Source organism: Bombyx mori, chromosome 12, assembly GCF_030269925.1.
Source record: "Bombyx mori chromosome 12, ASM3026992v2".
Classification (NCBI taxonomy): Eukaryota; Metazoa; Arthropoda; class Insecta; order Lepidoptera; family Bombycidae; genus Bombyx; species Bombyx mori.
The window spans coordinates 11,396,947-11,416,148 of NC_085118.1; the positions used below are offsets into that span (position 1 = coordinate 11,396,947).

The window sequence follows — 19,202 nt, forward strand, 5'->3', positions numbered from 1 at the left end:
GAGTTTTGTGACTGCCAATGAAATACAAAGTCAATAATTCGTTTTTCTGATTTACCAATAATTGTCCAAAAGTCACATTGCCGGCTTTGATAATAGTCGACTCATGTTTGCTAATTAAAAAAATTAAACTAACAATTGTATCTATCTGCCGATAGTAAAAGTTTTATTTGTGTATAACATTTTTTTAAAGCTATTTTGGTTTTTAATCAATTGCGACATTTTCGCAAAAACTCCGTATATCATTTGACATCTACATATCGACGGGTGAAAGGCGATTTGGTTTAAGCGACATTTACGCAATTTCACAGGAGAACCATTTAAGGTGTAGAATTTGGAAAAAAACGTCATAAAAAAAAAACTTCTTCAACTATAATTTGAACGTGGTAAACTTAATTTAAGTTTAATTAAAAACAACGAATTGCTCATACTAATAATACTAAATTACATAAACTAGAGGTCCCGCAGTAGTCGAAATTCGACTATAATTCATTGGAATTGAAAGTTTGTACACTATTTTGATTGTATTTTATACTTCTATATTCACGAATTTCGCCAAGACTACACTTTAAGAAATATTAACAAAGACAAACCATATTCTATTCTCAATTGACAACAGACGTCAAGAACAAAAGTTTGACAATAAATAGTATGCATGCGTGTGTGCGTCAAATACATGGTATGTAGTGTGTGTAATGTTTTCTTTATTGATTTAATGTTTTTTTATGCATTATTTAAAAAAATTATTAGCATTGTGCACTTCTCTATATTCTCTATAAGTGTGGAAAATTTCATACTCCTCCGTTCGCGCAATTTTCTTAAAAAGGGATACAAAGTTTTTGCTTCACGTATTAATATATAGATACTAAATTAAAACACGGACTTCTTTAATTACAAAGATAAATGTCGCGTATTAATCGAAAGGTCGCTTACAACAAACCCCCGAAAAATCGAAATGTTGCTTTCACCCCTCGAGATATATTTTACTTTGTGTCATTTCGTCTAAACAGGTACGGACACTAGTTTATGTTTGCTGAAAAATTCAAAATTAAATACGTAATTCGTCACATGCCTTTGATATAGAAGAGCCTTGAATCTATAACATTCTACATATTGAAATTAACATAATTCGTGTACAATGACATTGACGACGGCGACGCTGTGACGCGGCCCGCGGTCCGCTGTATATAGTTCTGGTATATCTCTCGGGACGCTCTGGTGACCGTCGGCGGTATGACGTCGATCGTGCTGTCGATGGTGAAGGCGCTGCTCACCGTCATCACGACGTGCAACTCCGACTTGTACCGAGGGTTGGAGCGACGCTCGAAGTTAACATAACGCCTGTAACTGCCGCGACGGTACGAAGAGAAACTTATTAACTATATTATTAACTAACTATTAGCTTATTAATCGGTAGGCAGCGGCTTGGCTCTGCCCCTGGCATTGCTGAAGTCCATGGGCGACGGTAAACACTCACCATCAGGTGGGCCGTATGCTCGTCTGCCTACAAGGGCATTAAAAAAAAACTTTGCTAAACCACTCACATTACCTATTTCTGCCGTGAAGCAGTAATGCGTTTCGGTTTGAAGGGCGGGGCCGCTGTTGTACTGTAAAAACTGAGACCTTAGAACACATGCCTCAAGTTAGGTGGCGGTACTTGCGTTGTAGATGTCTATGGGCTTCGGTGACCACTTAACATCGACTTAACAACCGTAAGCTCGTCCACCCAATTAAGCAATATCTATGGACTTCAGTAGCCACTTAAATCCAGGTGGACAGTTAGGTCATTCATCCGTCTAAGCAATAAGAAAATAAATAAACTTACATCATCATATCCCTTTTAGACGGCTCCTTAAGTGGTATCCTATTGATTCTCTTCACTGCCGGAAACATGGGGGTCTCTTCCAGTTCTTTGGTCTCCAATAACTTAGCCACTGCGTCCAGTGGAGATGTTACCGTAAGACGAGAACTGGGCGTTGAGCTTGTTAAGTCGTCGTCAGTTGACGAATCACTATTCGAGCTGTATCCGAAAAAGATTTGTTACTGCTGGTAGGACGTCTTGTGAGTCCGCGCGGGTAGGTACCACCACTCTGCCTGTTTCTGCCGTGAAGCAGTAATGCGTTTCGGTTTGAAGGGTGGGGCAGCCGTTGTAACTATACTTGAGACCTTAGAACTTATATCTCAAGGTGGGTGGCGCATTCACGTCGTAGATGTCTATGGGCTCCAGTAACCACTCTTAACACCAGGCGGGCTGTGAGCTTGACCACCCATCTACGTTTGGAACTTCTGGGTCTGCGGAGGGACTTCGGTTCCCTCTGTATTTTGTACCGTATGTTCCATGGGGAGTGCTCTGAGGAATTGTTCGAGATGATACCGGCATCTCGTTTTTACCATCGCACCGCCCGCCACCGGAGTAGAGTTCATCCATACTACCTGGAGCCACTGCGGTCATCCACAGTGCGCTTCCAGAGATCTTTTTTGCCACGTACCATCCGGCTATGGAATGAGCTCCCCTCCACGGTGTTTCCCGAGCGCTATGACATGTCCTTCTTCAAACGAGGCTTGTGGAGAGTATTAAGCGGTAGGCAGCGACTTGGCTCTGCCCCTGGCATTGCTGAAGTCCATGAGCGACGGTAACCACTCACCATCAGGTCATGCTCGTCTGCCTAAAAGGGTATGCTCGTCTGCCTAAAAGGGCAATAAAAAAAAATAAAAAAAAATCTAAGCAAAAAAAAAAGATTACACGTCTTTAATAATTAACGGTAGCGGGCAGACGTGGCTGGGCAATTCTGGTATCGAAAGATTAATACTGCTGCCCACAGTGACGTAATCCGTTAAAATATCCAGTGTTATAAAGACAAAGAAGTGATGAAATACATTAAGTGAAATAATAAATCTTTTTTTTGACAGCCCTAGCTTATCTCAACTATATAGAAAAAAACCTTTTAAAGACAAATAGAGAATTATCTATTTATTTTTGTGTTTTTTTATTGTTTTTTTTTTTCAAACGGTAATTGCAACTTGATTCATATCTGTCCTTAAACTTTCCTGTCCAGGTGATGGAGGAAGAGTTCATTCTTAGCGATAAGACAGCCCATTGTATTTTTTATATTTAATGTTTTAAATTTATTTTGTTTTATAACTAATGTTATTTTTGAACAATAACGCATAGTCTACTCTAGTCGAGCGACCTCAGATTACGGTATTAATAAATATAACCACACGGTACGCGGAGGCTGGGGTATCGCCATATCTCGCGAAAATGATCGCTTCAAACAATATAATTAAGATGCCACAATAAAGCTCCATTTAATATAGACATCGTGAGAGGCACAAAGATAAATCAACACAGTGTTAAAACACAGTTATACACAATATTGATGATAATAATAATAAACATGATTTATGAACAAATTATAGATTAATGAAAATTACCGTAATGTGTCAAAGCACGGCATGGACAAGAGATATTTCGGGATTAGGAATAATGTAATTTTTTGAAAAATTGATTTTATGCGTATTATTGGTTTTTAAAATTTTGAAGTTTAACCCTTTGAATGCCATCCGTCAATATATAGACTGTCTATTATCATTATCATTATTCATGTATAAAGTGCGGAGCATCGGAATACCGATTATTGCGGAGTTTAATTATAGGTATTAGCTATCGACCATTACGGACGTGTCAGCGGGAGCATAATATTAATAAGTTAATAATAACATTCATTAATAATCATTTAAAATTATTTTGCTGTGAATTTAGCATTGATTTTTGTATTTTTTATTAAGTTCAAGTTTTTTATAAGATACTTTTCTTTCAAAAATTCTTTAGCAATTTCTGCAAAATATCTGAAAATAAGTCCAACACCAAAAAGGTTGAGTTACAATTTGAATATTTCAAAATCCTCGACATCGGACCTTATGGATTTACAGTCGAGAAATGTTATTCTTTTTTATTTTTTTATTGCCCGTGTAGGCAGACGAGCATACGGCCCGCCTGATGGTGAGCGGTTACCGTCGCCCATGGACTTCAGCAATGCCAGGGGCAGAGCCAAGCCGCTGCCTACCGTTACATTCGCCATGTCGCGTGACGTTACATACTCGCTAGAGTTGTTCGAGACGGTACTGGATCTGCCGCTTATGACCGGGTTCTTGGAAGTAGGTCCCTTGCTCTGTCCGATCGCGCGACCCCGGACTACAAACGGACTGAAGCTCTCCGTGAATGTTGGAGCCAAGTCACGTAGAGTATGTATCATCTGAAAACGCTATTCTCTTACACAACGATCAAATGATAATTTATAGAACTAACTATGTTTAAAATCTCAGAATATCTAAGTACACAAATACGAAAAGAATCCGATTTCGAATAAATACGTTCGTGTATTGAAGAAGTGAGTTTTGAGTTACATTTTTACTGGTGGTAGGACCTCTTGTGAGTTCGCACTGGTAAGTACCTCGCCTATTTCTGCCGTGAAGCAGTAATGCGTTTCGGTTTGAAGGGTGGGCAGCCGTTGTAACTATACTGAGAGCTTAGAACTCATATCTCAAGGTGGGTGGCCGCATTTACGTTGTAGATGTCTATGGGCTCCAGTAATCACTTAACAGTAGGTGGGCTGTGAGCTCGTCCACACATTTATGCAATAAAAAAAAATGGTCAGGCTGTGGTACCCACTTTGGCGGGCTTACATTACGTCCTGCCATTGCTGTATTTCTAATACCTAAATATATTTTAGGGGACATCTTCTTCATTACTAAAGGTCACGTCTAATTCGATGAAGAGACATCACTACCTCACCTTAAACTCAAAGCTCTCCATGAAAACGGTATACTCGAAAGGTCTGTTATAGTCGTGGTAGGCATCAACCATTTCCACCGTGCTATTGCCGTCCCCCTGGATGCCGATTATTTCGCAGCAAAGCTTCCTCATTTCATTGCACGGCAGAGGAAGGTGACGAACAACGTCATCGTCCCACCATTTCGTTAAGGATCTGTAGAAAATTCACAGACATACATACATAATCGAAATGTAGAGTCTGCTTGATGATCGAAATTCACCCGCCAATTTGACTGAAACCCCAAGATTTCGATTCATTTGATGTTATCTACTCTTGTTTTGTTATTGACCGACGGAAGAAAAAAAAATGACTATTTAAAAAAACAATTTCGTCTTTGCCTTTATGAGCACAGACATTAAAAGGCTTATTCCTTATTGGTGATTAGCTGCTAACAAAGCTTACGTACGACACAAGTTTTGTTATCTCACATGTTAAATGTCACAATATCTATACAAATATTTATAAAGCTGAAGAGTTTGTTTGTTTGAACTCGCTAATCTCAGGGACCACTGGTCCGATTTGAAAAATTCTTTCAGTGTTAGATAGCTGATTTACTGAGGAAGACTAAAGGCTATATACCATCACGGTAATGCCAATACAAGTGGAGCACCAATAAATAATGTTTCAAAATAGGGGTTTAAAGTAACTATTCCACAAAGCTAAAGTAACTATTCCACGCGGACGGAGTCAGGCAAAAGCTAGTAATGTAATATATTATGATAATTCACGATTAATAGGGAAATACGAACAGTAACTCTTCAGCGATCGTATACTAGTCTCATAGATAAATCTAACAAACTGTTCTTTATTGTAACACTACAAACTGTAATCTATAAAATTATCTGACCTTAAAAATATATTAAATATAGTCTAAAAAACGCTCCTTAATAGCCAATCGAATTAAAAAGTAAATATTATTATTTTATTTTAATACTGATGGTGATCGAAATTCCAATTTCAAACGTTTTGAAGTTTGAGAATATAACGTACAGATTCCATTAAATATATACAAATAGTTTTTAAGACGTCGTGGATAAGACGTCCGGTGCATTCGTATAATAGCCGGCAAACTTCTTGAGCATTTGTCGACGTAGTGGGGGTAAGTTCGCGCATGGTACACTCACGTGCAAAAACATTATTTACTCTGCGTCATAATAATGCTATTAAATTATTAAAATCAACATATTATGTATTTATTTATATATTTATTAGAACATCAACAAAAAATATAGGTTAATAATTGTAATAATTTAATCTTGGGGTAAAATAGATATTCCTTTTATTAAGTTAAAACTAGAGCTGTTGCCAGGTCTTCGTTCAGTTGAAGCGAAGCTGGTATTTGTAATTTTTTTTTCGTTATCATAATCTTGACCATCATCATCATCATCACTGTTTTCATCACCCGAGTCGCTATCATCGTGATGAGTCGACATAGGGCTCATCGGTGTAGTTTACAACTCGGTCGGTTCGGTCTTCTTTTTTGTCTATAATTAATTATTTTTTGAAGATATTCGATTCGTAGTAATCGAATGTTACTTTTTTCAATTACCAGCTTCCGATTACTTTCTGTTTTTTTTCCATCTGAAGCCTAGCTCTTTCATAATTCGTCGTAAGCTTCATTCCGAGCCATTAAAATTTATATCTTCTTTAAATTTTTTGAAGCCTTTCTACGATACGGAGTTTCGCTGCTTGTTATGTAGTTATTATGATTACATCTTTTTATTACAGATTGAACGAAACTATCCATTCCGGTAACTTTCTTCTTCCCTAATATTTTCTTACCCGGAGTCCGAAACACGGCGAGCAAGCCAGAGCCTTTAGCTTCGTTAATAATGCACCTAACAGTACTCACTGATGTTTTTCTTGCTTCCGAAGTCTGTTTTACTTTTTCCATATAATTCTTCCCCTGTTTTATAATGAAGCAATATACGTCGTACACAATTTTTCTACCCTTTCTTTTGAATACTACACCAGTTTGTCGCGGCATAGTGTATTTTTTATAAAAAATCAACAAACACTCAACATATAGCAATGGCAACAAAGTCAACAAGCAATTATAACAAATAACGTAACAATTAATAACGACAGACTTTTCACTGTACGCAAGCGTACTTTTGGGAGCAAGCGGAAAGAGGGCGCGGTGCGGGACGCAAGGTTCGACTGATCTACCAATAACGCGCTCGATACGATTTCCCCTGCCGTCGCGCCTCACCCTCACCACCAAAGTGATCTAAAATTCGGTTCTGCGCAGTCAAGGTCATTTGCTCAAGAAGTTTGCCGGTTACTATACCTAGCGATGCACCGGTGTTCGCATCCCGCAGGCGGGTACCAATTTATCTAATAAAATACGTACTCAACAAATGTTCACGATTGACTTCAACGCTGAAGGAATAATATCGTATAAAAAAATCAAGCCCGTAAAATTATAATTTGCGTAATTACTGATGGTAGGACCTCTTGTGAGTCCGCATGGGTAGGTACCACCACCCTGCCTATGTCTGCTGTGAAGCAGTAATGCGTTTCGGTTTGAAGGGTGGGCTAGCCGTTAAAACTATACTGAAACCTTAGAACGTATATCTCAAGATGGGTGGCGCATTTACGTTGTAGATGTCTATGGGCTCTAGTAACCACCGATCGTCCACCCATCTAAGCAATGAAAAAAAAAAGTTCAAACTATTAGCATCGTGTTAGGAATATGTTACGCACCTAGTCCTCGGTATGTACACCGATGCTTCAGGATGATGCAGGTAGTGATCGGTCGGGAACTCCCAGATGGGATGCTTCGTCGGGTCCGGTATGAATAGGCCCAGGAACAAATTCATGGTGTTCTGTTTCTCGGCATCCGAGAACGTGTTCGAGTAATACCGGCTAAGGGTCTGCATTATGTCGTTGCCGTGCGAGGACCACGGAGCTGTCTTGCGGTACGTTTTTATTCTGTGACAATAAAAACAAAACGAAACAGTTAGGTATTTGCTGTATGTTATTAAAGGCTAAACATGACGACGCTCGGTGACGGATGTGCTTTATGTATGAAAAAAAAGCCTTACTTCCCATAACAATGCTTAATTCTAAAAAAATCTGTATTCTTATTGAATATTTCCTTGTAGTCGGTGTTATAAATAATATTCGTCGTCGTTCGATAAGTCGTGGTGGACTAAAGGATAAGTCGTCCGGTGCATTCGTATCTAGCGATGCACCGGTGTTCGAATCCCGCAGGCGGGTGCTTACTACATGCATGATAAGCTAACTTCAGCCGGTACAACAGTAATCACCCGTATGGGAACAAAACATAGCACACCACGAAAACATATCGACGCTTTAAAGACAAACGTGACTAAGTGACAATAACTGCTTTGTACATAAATGATAGGCAATAACCATATTCGATGCGCAAAAAATATATATTTCTAGGTCTATTAAAATAATTTCAATCCTACAGCTAGATTCGTTAAAATAGAATTTTTTTCAGGTATTTCAACTTTAAATTTAATTTAAATTAGTCTACTGTAAAGTTCACGCATTGTCACTAAGTCATGTTTGCCTTTCAAGCGTCGATATACTTACCTATGTACAAGTTGGGAGCCGCCATACTGCAGAGCTAGTGTGTCTCCGTGGTCTTCATATAAAGCTTCAAGTAGCCTCGCACAGTCCGAGTCGAATTCTATAACCGGTGTACCGATCAAACCTAAAGCATATAGCTGTAACGAACAAAGAAAGAAATATGTGTATATATTTTTTAATTTCATCAAACTATTTGCTTTGGTTTCATTAAAAAATATGGTTCATTTAAATATCTTTGTGCAATAATATTGTGGCGAGTGAGCAAGTCAACTCGCACATCTCAACGAAGCACAGAAATCATACGATTTTACGTCACATCAGGTGATCCGAGTGCCGTGTGCAAAGACTATTAAACCACGCCCCTTGCAACATGTCGCTGGCGCATCTTATTTGTCGAAGTGGTAAAGACACAAGATGGCCACGCTTTGATCTATTGTTCTTCAGGCGGAGGACATGTTGAAAGGGGCGGCAACTCCTGCGCAAATTATTATCGACTACAAGTTATAGTTATAGTTCTAGTTTTGGTTTTCACTATAAATACGATTGTGCCGTAATTTTAACACTAGTATACATACAGACCATCTGGAATACTTCAATATAATACATTATTTATGCTAGGCATTTCCTTCGTTATATTTTCTAAATTGCTTTATATCTGAAAAAAATTCTTTGCTCTGCCCTGGTATGTATATAAAACCTTAGCTGCGGAAAGTAAAATCATAAGCCTTCATGTGGTGCGGCGGCGGGTCGAAATGCGCCTCCGACGATATTTCCACCAGTGCGTGGCGGGTCTTTCTCGACCCACCAGCACTAGGGTAAGTTAAACTGCTGTAAGTTTTCGAAAACATACTATACACGATTCAGTGGAGGATTAAAGGTCCAGAGCGCCCTAGGCAATCACTTTATCGGCGCCCCTGTACCGGCCATAAATGGCCATCATAATACTATAAATTTTAACTAGTTGTTTTTGGAATTAATATTGGATGACGTTGTATCATCAAATCCTAGACTTTAGTAGACCAGGGCCCTTGTACTTACGCTAATGCGCGAATGAAATACAACCAAACCCGCAATATTGCATAATACGAGCATATCGATGCTTGTGCAATATAATCTATTATAGATTTAGATTATAGATCAGCATTTAGTTCTTAATCGTCGATATGTTATTTTCTTTATTTATTTAATAATTCTGAGCTCGCGCGCCCCTTGTAACTACACGCCCCTAGGCACGCGCCTAGTTTGCCTTACAGATAATCCGCCTCTGACACGATTTATAGTATATACTTGTCGGTGTCGAACTCTGAACAAACACCTGAAATAATCGGTCCGCACTAGTGACAGGGACGTGGTTTTCTTTATCCCCACCAGCTGAAAGTATCGCGGCTGGCCGATGGGGGCCTGTCCCGCAGTGAAGGTGTTAATAGTAATAATTATATATGACCACAGCAACTGTTAAGATTTAACGAGAAAGGGAAGGTTTTCCACCGATCGGGTGATATTGCTCGGTAGACCAACGGTCCGAATATTGACGTTCGGAACTTGTATATAAGCAAGCTTATCTTGAAAATGTAAGCGAGATTAAGGACCCTGTCAAATATCTTGTGTTGTATGGTGGCTACCCGCCACATGAAGTATTCGAAACATCAGAAATAATTTGACGACAGTAAAATACGCGAAATTAAACCGTAAAAGTAGTTTTAATTGACTACTACACGCGAAAACCGAATAAAGTATAAAAAATATACAAATACGAAATCGTCGTGGCCTAAACGATAAGCCGTTCGGTGCATTCGTATCAAGCGATGCACCGGTGTTCGAATCTCAGGCGGGTACCAATTTTTCTAATGAAATACGTACTTAACAAATGTTCACGATCGACTTCCACGGTGAAGGAATAACATCGTGTAATAAATATCAAACCCGTAAAATTTTAATTTGCGTAATTACGGGTGGTAGGTCGTCTTGTGAGTCCGCACGGGTAGTTACCACCACCACCACCCTGCCTGTTTCTGCCGTGAAGCAGAAATGCGTTTCGGTGTGAATGGTAGGGCCGCCGTTGTACTGTAAAAACTGAGACCTTAGAACTTATATCTCAAGGTAGCTGGCGACATTTACGTTGTAGATGTCTGTGAGCTCCGGTAACCACTCAATTTAAAAGTTATTTTATTAATACAAACCTGATAAGCTAGTACGCATTTTCCGATTGCAAACTGAGCCGTGTTCGTTCTGTCGAGGCAATCCACGCAGTTGACTCGAACAAGACCGGTTTGTAAGCGACCGCTCTGATGCCCCTCAACACCGATCTCTTCTCCGTAGCCATTTAAACTCAAAAATATACCAGTTTTACGCACTACTGTACGGGCTATAGCCGATAATCTGTGGAGAGAAAATATCGACTAAACTTTAACGATAGGTACAACGCAAAAAGCCTTATTTGGATACCGATCAATAATTGTTCAATATCACGAATACTATGTCTATATTTAAACGGTTTTTTTTACTAAATTTTGATCAGTTGCAAAAGTTTCCCTCAATGTTCAATAAAATATTGAATTAATCAGCTTAGAGCCGAACTCGCGTTCCGATGAACTTAAATCGGAAGCTATGACCTTAATTTAGATTTTCGCGATATGGCGCGGTCTATTTACGAATAGAATTCCTATTACAGCTAAAACTGTCTTAAGGTAGAACTGAATATCGCGTATCATTTAAGGAAGTTAGAGGTATGGTGTAAAATTGTCTTATCTAAGAGGAGAACTTGAAATACTTTCGAGTTGAAAACGGCAAATTAAAACCATTAAACAAAAAAAACCCACCAAAACAGCATTAGTTACACCACTTGCTACGGTGGCACCATCCTTCTGTGTGCTCCTTACTTCTAGCCTCTTTAATATTTTGTCTTTTTTTTTTATTGCCCTTGTAGGCAGACAAGCATACGGCCCACCTAATGGTGAGTGGTTACCGTCGCCCATGGACTTCGGCAATGCCAGGGGCAGAGCCGCTTCCTTCCGTTCATATTCATATTAAAAGAGAGATGTTACATGACACTGGGAAGTGGCTAAACAGTGTGCCTGGTATATTCACTTTGGGTTTAATTGATATTATAGAAATATACAAAACGATTTAAAAATTAACTTGGGGAAGCGGGATCTACATTTAGTCTATAAAACGTTTTATCATATTTCGTTCAAGGACAATAATCACATAAGTAACTACCTATTTTATTACTATACTATTAGTCAAACCCATGTAACTATATTTTGTATCTGTGTAAATATAGTAATAACAAACTTTGTTTATGTGATAATAACAAATACTACTCATTTCATCTCCATTTTCAAAAATCCAGGACACGTATTTGATGAGTAAAAAGAAATTGCAGTTAATTTAAACAGTGCGTGGCGATAAATATTGCACATTGACTTTTGTACCTAAAATGAAAATGTAACTTACTTGTCCAAAACCTTTGCCTCGGAGCCCTTGTTGACTCTAGCCATGTCTAAATGATAATATTGTATTGCATGCTCAGGGGGTAAGAACTGATTCAAATATTTGATGCCGTTACTAATCACATCGGTCAATAAAGATTCGTGTTTTTTCTTTTCCCTTTTCTTAACTAAATTTAGGAACATTATTGGAGACCCATATCTTCGCATTAAATTGTTCAAATGTTTTCCTGGTATTTCTGCAAACGGATCTCCGAGGTCAATCGATATTGCTGGCTTGGGTACCATCTTCGAGATGTCTTGTGACCAGTAACTTGGTATTGAACCTCTCATTTGTACAAATGAGCTAAATCTGTAAGTTAACATTTTTAAGTCTTTTATTTATTTTGTTTGTTCAATCTTTTATTCATCCTCAATACATTTTTCGCATAAGACATATTAAACATACTGTTTGTTTTGGTTTAACACACTTTTAATAAAAATTATTGAAGGAATAAGTTTGCCACAATTTATATAACATTATTTTGTTCTGTTTTATTTTATATAGTCAATGTTAACTTTGATTCTAATAAACAATGGGACTTACTTATTTCAGAATGTATTATGTCAATTTCAAAAAAATAGTAATGCAGTTGTTTATTTTAAATAGCATGGGTTACGGCTGTCATGTTTCACATAAGCATTAAATCTTTTATATATTGCCGAAATACAAAATTGATCACAATAAAAAAAAAAACACCTAGTATTTGCTTTATGAAGAAGAATATAAGTTAAACAACTCAAATTTTTAGGTACCAGTTGAATGTGAAAATTACTTTGTTTGAATTACCTACCTTCCAGCTGCAAAAGATGATACCATTGAATCATGTACAATTTGCTCAGTCTCCACTTCATTTGCGACATCTCCATGCATATTAGCACCTCTCTTAAGGAATCTAGTACCAGCGTATCTGTTACTCCTTCTGGCTATAAGAGTGAGATATACAGCTCTTCCGAATATATTTAGATTACTTTGTTCAATGAACCCATGAACAATGTACAATATCCAATCTGGATGCAGATGTGAGTGGACTGGAGATAGCAGGTGACTGTTCCAAACAAACCTCCACTCCGGTACACTGCGCACTCCGAATTCTAGCTTTGGACTTTTTCCTCTGAAAATTTTCACATTATTTTAATTTAAAATTTTACATACATTATTGTATTTTAATCATAAGAGCACTGTGTTATTGGTGTAGAGATAACAATTTAATTAAATGCTATTACATATTGTCAAAATTAACACTTATGATTAAAAATAAATTTATATTTAAATTTTTTATGTTACTTTTTATTACTATTCTTTTTATTATTAATACTTTTAAAAGGGTGATCACTATACAATGTTCATTTATTATGAATTTAATGTATTATTAAAGTCAATTATTTGACGAGAGGCCCAGCATGATGTCATTTGAGTCGACTATTATCAAAGCCGGCAATGTGACCTTTGGACAATTATTGGTAAATCAGAAAAACGAAATATTGACTTTGTATTCCATTGGCAGTCACAAATCTCTTCTGAACGACATCTTAGATAAATAACAGGTTAAGTATTAACCTTTATTTAATGCAGGTTTTGAACGGTACTCTTTGAAGGAGACGATTATATTCAAATCAATCTGTATTGACATATCAATAACATTTTTTTGTCCGAATGCACAGATTGCCACCTTTGATAATAGACGACTCATTTACAATTTTCATTTATTTTTATTTTCATGTATTATTAAGGTAAATTATTTGACCCCCAGGATGAGGTCACATGGTGCGCCTCACTAGAGACTAATGTCCAATAGTGGACTATAAAAGGCTGTTAATTAATCATATTGATGATTAGCATGAAAATATATTCTTCCAGACTATGTATATGTAATATTAAAACATGATGTTTAGTATCAGGGTTTATTACTATTTAGTAATATTTGTGCCAAACATACCCTGTCTTTTCTTGTCTTTGTCGAATTTGTTTCTTCCAAGTTTCAAAAATGTCTTCATCGTCTTCTTTTTTTCTACATTCACATCCCATGTCACCTGCTTTATCAGTGTTCAAGTTTGATTGATATACTGCTGCTGTGATGGGTTTAGGGAATAACGCCGGAGCTAGTTGTCTTGGAGGTGCCATGTTCATTTGCAATGTGTGAGTGATATCATAACTATAGCTGTAGTAAAAGTTGGTGGACAAGTCAATAGCTAAGAACATTTTGAGGTAGCGATGTTCATCAGGATGAGGAGGCTTATTGTTTTCATTCGGAATGTATATCGTTGCTGTATCTTCTATTTTGTAAATGGAATGTGAACCAATAGCTGCGATCTTCCGACGTTTTGTGACTAGTATAATATAATAGCCCTCTAAGAATCTTATGAAACCTATAATCATAAATAAAAATCAAGTTTTGATTTACAAAGTTGGTTCCTTAAAGAACAAAGAATTTTTATATTTACCTACAATCCCAAATGCTGACACTAGTTTATTGAGTCCTGTTGATCTTCCAGTTCTGTTTCCAAAACCAATCATGTTCAAAAGTTGATGAATTTCTTGTTTGTTATACTCTACTTTGTCATCTACTAATGTCAAATCTCTTGGATCTGTCCTATCAATTTTTAAAACTCTAAACCTCGTTTCAGTGTTGTTTGATCCAATCAAATAGAATCTCTGGAAAAATAATTTAGTCATCAGTCTTCTAATTTTTATTTCAGTGGGTTTATCTACATTGATTTATTATAACACAAAAAAATAGAAACAGTTTTAAATGACTTCCCACTTAAGATAGGGGGTGGTACTATATGCAAAAAAATAGACAAATTTAGATATACATTTTGACCTTGTTTGATTTTATTAAACAAATATTTTGACAAAGTACTTTTGAATTTATAATTGTAATACTCACAGCTTTTGTTTCATAAAGCGCTATTCGTTGTATTGAGCTAATTATAGGATGAAACATTAAACTTTCTTTCGACATTTTAACGTGAATATCTTAAACCTTTATTTAAAAATTATTCAATATCGTCAACATAGTTAATTTTAACGAATACTTTTCTCATTGGTTTTCGTCATATTGTATTCATACATTTCATAGTCAAATGGTTACTCAGTATACTATTTATTTCACATTATTTTTTTATAAATCTCAAAGCTGCTCAATACCGTACCATACCTACATATATAAATATTTATTTATTTGTCATTATTGACAAACATTTGACAAGCTGAAATGTGACATTGACAAAATTAAAATGTTATAAGGGTTTTTATGACCTGGTAATTAAGACTTTTAGGTGATGTCTTATTTTAATGTATATTTTTATTTTTATGAAAAATGATAATATGGAGTGAAATGAAATGAAGATGATTAATTTGAGACATAAATCAACTAGGATGAAATTAAATGAAATGAGTTGAGATGATATGAGATGAAATATAATCTCAGTAAATGGTGGTCATTTACTGAGACTTTTTCAATGGACTTTTTGGAGGATCCCGAGAAGTTACGCTTTTAAGTTAAGCTTAGTTTTATTTTCCCACCTTTGTGTACTTTCACAGATACTAAACAGTTAATAAATCACCGTTACATATTTAAACATATAAACACATTTAAACTTGAAGAAACACTAATTAGACGGTAGACGGATTACCGAACTACTAATGGTTTAGAAACTGTTCGATTTATTTAGAATTTATACTTATTATACATTGACCATAGGCTTCCATTTTTTTAACCGACTGGCATCTGCTGCTGCTAAAGCTCGCTACAAGAGCCGATCCTACATCGCATGCATCCAGCGGATTCCCGCGACTTTTAGCGGCCACCTGTTCTACAAGCAATGTGCGCTGCCCACTGCCACTTCAACTTTACAATCCTTCGGACTATCCCAGTTTCCTTGGAAATGCTTCTGCGAATCTTTCCATTCCTAATTAGATTTTGTAGGAAAACGCTCAGCATAGCCCTCTCCATTACTTTGAAACTTTTGATAAGGCCCATTGTCAGCAACCATGTCTCACTATGATATGTCATCACTAGCATCTCATACTGGTCATAGACTTTTGTCATGAGACCCTGCGGTATTTCTCCCATTAACTACTTTTCTCTAGATAATTATTTGCATTACTTGTAAATGAATACGCACAGAAATTTTTTGATATACATATGTATATACTATATATATATATATGACAAAATTCACACCTGAATGTGTATTTTTTTTGAATTTATCTAACAACAGATTAGTTAACGACAGTATCTCTGTGACGTACTTTGGAAAAGCAACCCGGTCGGCGCTGCATTACGTTCTAACCTGGCAGGCTAGTTCTGACCCTCCGGAATATCCTGGAACACCAGCGGCATCATCAGGACGGCCTGATGGACTGCCGTACCACGGATAATTCCGACTATCGAGGATCCAAGCAGTGGCGCCATGAATCTAGTTTTACTGTCATCCACAGGATATCCTTTCTCTGCCTGGGTTCTGATCTTGGGCGTAGATCGGATGTTGGGTGAGACAATCTAAGGTAAAAACATCTTGGGCCCGAGGTCTGCTTCTAACATCTGCAGACCGTCAAGACCCCCTCGGTGTGGTCCGTAGGCGCGGACACCTTCTATGAATTTAAAACAATTGAAGATTGTTTTGGCTCTAATAAGTATTACACACTACCTCTTAGAATGGGTATAGTTTTTAAAGAGGTTCTCAGTGACTTGGGAAACTCAATAGCGTGCTATAAGCTTGAGAAATTCTAATTAGATTCGCTTATGAAATAATAACAAGAAGCAGAATAAGTATGTAATTGTGGTTATTATTGCTTCATTAAACCTTTCGACTGATTTAACAAAATAAATAGTAAATTTTGTTTCATTTGTAGGGAGACGGCCTACTGCAAGCTCGGAGTGATAGGTATCACATCTGTGCCTATACCTACTGCGAAGCAGTAATGTGTTCCGGCTTGAAGGATGGGGCAGCCTTGAACTATAGAACCGTGACTTAAAACTTATGGCTCGAGGTGTGTAGCAGCATTTATGTATGTTGTTGATGTCTATTTCCGGTAACCCCTTAACCATGTGGTCCTTGAACTCGTTATTTCGTCTAAGGAATTTAAAAAAACGTATACTTGCTCCCAAATAGATGATAATACAAAGTTCACGCAAAAATGTTCCTTAACACTTCAGTTGTTCATTTAAAATTTTCAGTTCTTTTATTTTACTCACTGACTTTTGTATAAAATTACATTAAGACTATCAATAAAAAAAAAGCCTTGACTGTTTCTCGCTAATTAAATATGATTCAGTAATTATTCCGACATTATTAGCTTACTCAATAGTTTAATAAGCTTTAATAAGTAATTTAAATGTTAAAACTTTAAGGAAATGTCTTATTTGGGTATATATTTTTAGGATATCTTATTCTTGCATAATGGCTAAAAACGGTCAATTATTAGTATTTCGTAATGTTCAAAGACCGGATGACCGCCTATCCGTCTGTCCGTGGGTATATCGCAATTACTTTACCCGAAGGCTATTTGCAATAGCATTATTGAATTTAGAAGGATTTTTTTTATTGCTTAGATGAGTGGACGAGCTCACAGCCTACCTGGTGTTAAGTGGTTACTGGAGCCCATATAGACATCTACGACGTAAATGCGCCAACAACCTTGACATATAAGTTCTAAAGTCTCAAGTATAGTTACAGTTGTATTCTATAGGTAAACGGTAGAGTCAGATGTAACAAAAAGGTAATTAGGTGTAACTCTGCATCTGAAGTCGTTGTGGCCTAAAGTATAAGACGCCTGTTGTACTCTTATCGAGCGATGTGACTATGTGTGTCGTTCAAATCTCTTCCGATTTTTCTAATAAAATACTTACTTAACATTTGTTCCGGAATTATGTACACGATGTAGGCTCTATCCGTCCATCCTGTAATAAGAATCAAATTCGCATAATTTCTGAATTTGCGTAATTACTGATGGAAGGACCGTATGTCCAGTAAGCCCGAAACAATATATTTTATGGCTCCGATAACCATTTATTTATTTATTGCATTGTTGGATGCACGAGTTTATAGTCAACCTGATGTTCTGTGGCAGCCAGAGCGCATAGACATCACAACGTGAATATCGCCACTCATCTTGAGAATAGATGGGGGGAGAGAGAGAGAGAGAGAGAATACACTTTATTGCACACCAAAACACAATTTACATTCAAAGAATAGTCAAAAAGCAGATACATTTGTACAATAGGCGTTCTTATCGCTAAGAGCGATCTCTTTCAGACAACCATTTAATTTACAGAAATTCTGGTAAATATAAAAATTATTATGATGGGCTATCATTTCGTTCCCTCATCAAGCCAATAAAATATGGATTGAACCTTAGTATTGGTATTATTATAAAACACAATCCTTACAGTTATATTTAGACGTAGGTCTCCTAAAGTTTTTTTTTTTTTTTTATTGCTTAGATGGGTGGACGAGCTCACAGCCCACCTGGTGTTAAGTGGTTACTGGAACCCATGGACATCTACAACGTAAATGCGCCACCCACCTTGAGATATAAGTTCTAAGATCTCAGTATAGTTACAACGGCTGCCCCACCCTTCAAACCGAAACGCATTACTGCTTCACGGCAGAAATAGGCAGGGCGGTGGTACCTACCCGCGCGGACTCTCAAGAGGTCCTACCACCAGTAATTACGCAAATTATAATTTTGCGGGTTTCATTTTTATTACACGATGTTATTCCTTCACCGTGGAAATCAATCGTGAACATTTGTTGAGTACGTATTTCATTAGAAAAATTGGTACCCGCCTGCGGGATTCGAACACCGGTGCATCAACACGAATGCACCGGACGTCCTATCCGTTAGGCCACGACGAAGTCGAAAAATATGTATTTTAAAACATGTTGAACATGTAATTTTTAAATCAAATTTATTTATTTAAATATATTATTTATAATATATAATATTTAATGAACTTCTTTTTAATTAATTTAACCTCTTCGGTTGTACACCGTTCTTAACAAAGAAAACAGTGAAGGACTCCAAACGTTGGAAAGAATATAACGACAGTAAGAATGCGAGATTAAATCATAAATGTATTTTTAATTATATCTATAACTTGCGTAGGGAGTAGAATATACTATATACACAGTGTGTATAGAATTGAGCCAAATTATTTTTTTGATAATGTGGTTTTTATAACAAACCTGATGATGGAACTCCTGCACTGTGCGTGGTACGACAAGCACTTTTGTTTGTTATATTTAATAATTTACGGTAACACCACGGCGTAAACTAGCCTTTCATTATTTATTTTTCAACCCATCGAAT

General features: G+C 36.9%; 1 protein-coding gene across 2 annotated transcripts; it reads right to left on the bottom strand.

Annotated features, from left to right (window-relative positions):
- Nucleotides 1-135: 135 nt before the first annotated feature.
- Nucleotides 136-15,068, bottom strand: LOC101744751 (polyphosphoinositide phosphatase). Of its 2 annotated transcripts, XM_004925518.5 has the most exons (12): nt 14,773-15,068; nt 14,327-14,537; nt 13,822-14,251; nt 12,676-12,996; nt 11,850-12,194; nt 10,574-10,772; nt 8,397-8,530; nt 7,539-7,766; nt 4,793-4,985; nt 4,099-4,253; nt 1,823-2,017; nt 136-1,344 (listed from the first exon to the last, which is right to left on the bottom strand). In XM_004925518.5, exons 1-12 carry the CDS (start codon nt 14,845-14,847, stop codon nt 1,104-1,106), a joined length of 2,727 nt encoding a protein of 908 aa, XP_004925575.1. In that variant the 5' UTR covers nt 14,848-15,068; the 3' UTR covers nt 136-1,103. The 2 variants fall into 2 exon arrangements, with proteins under 2 accessions (XP_004925575.1, XP_021203258.1); XM_021347583.3 differs by lacking the exon at nt 14,773-15,068 and having other exon boundaries at nt 14,331-14,470.
- Nucleotides 15,069-19,202: the final 4,134 nt, after the last annotated feature.

Coding starts and splice junctions, on each gene's coding strand:
- LOC101744751 (XM_004925518.5), bottom strand. CDS start 14,847: ATGTCGAAAGAAAGTTTAATGTTTCATCCTATAATTAGCTCAATACAA. Junction 10,773..11,849: donor GAGGCAAAGGTTTTGGACAA/GTAAGTTACATT, acceptor TTCTCTCCACAG/ATTATCGGCTATAGCCCGTA. Junction 4,254..4,792: donor TGGAGAGCTTTGAGTTTAAG/GTGAGGTAGTGA, acceptor TAGCGTTTTCAG/ATGATACATACTCTACGTGA.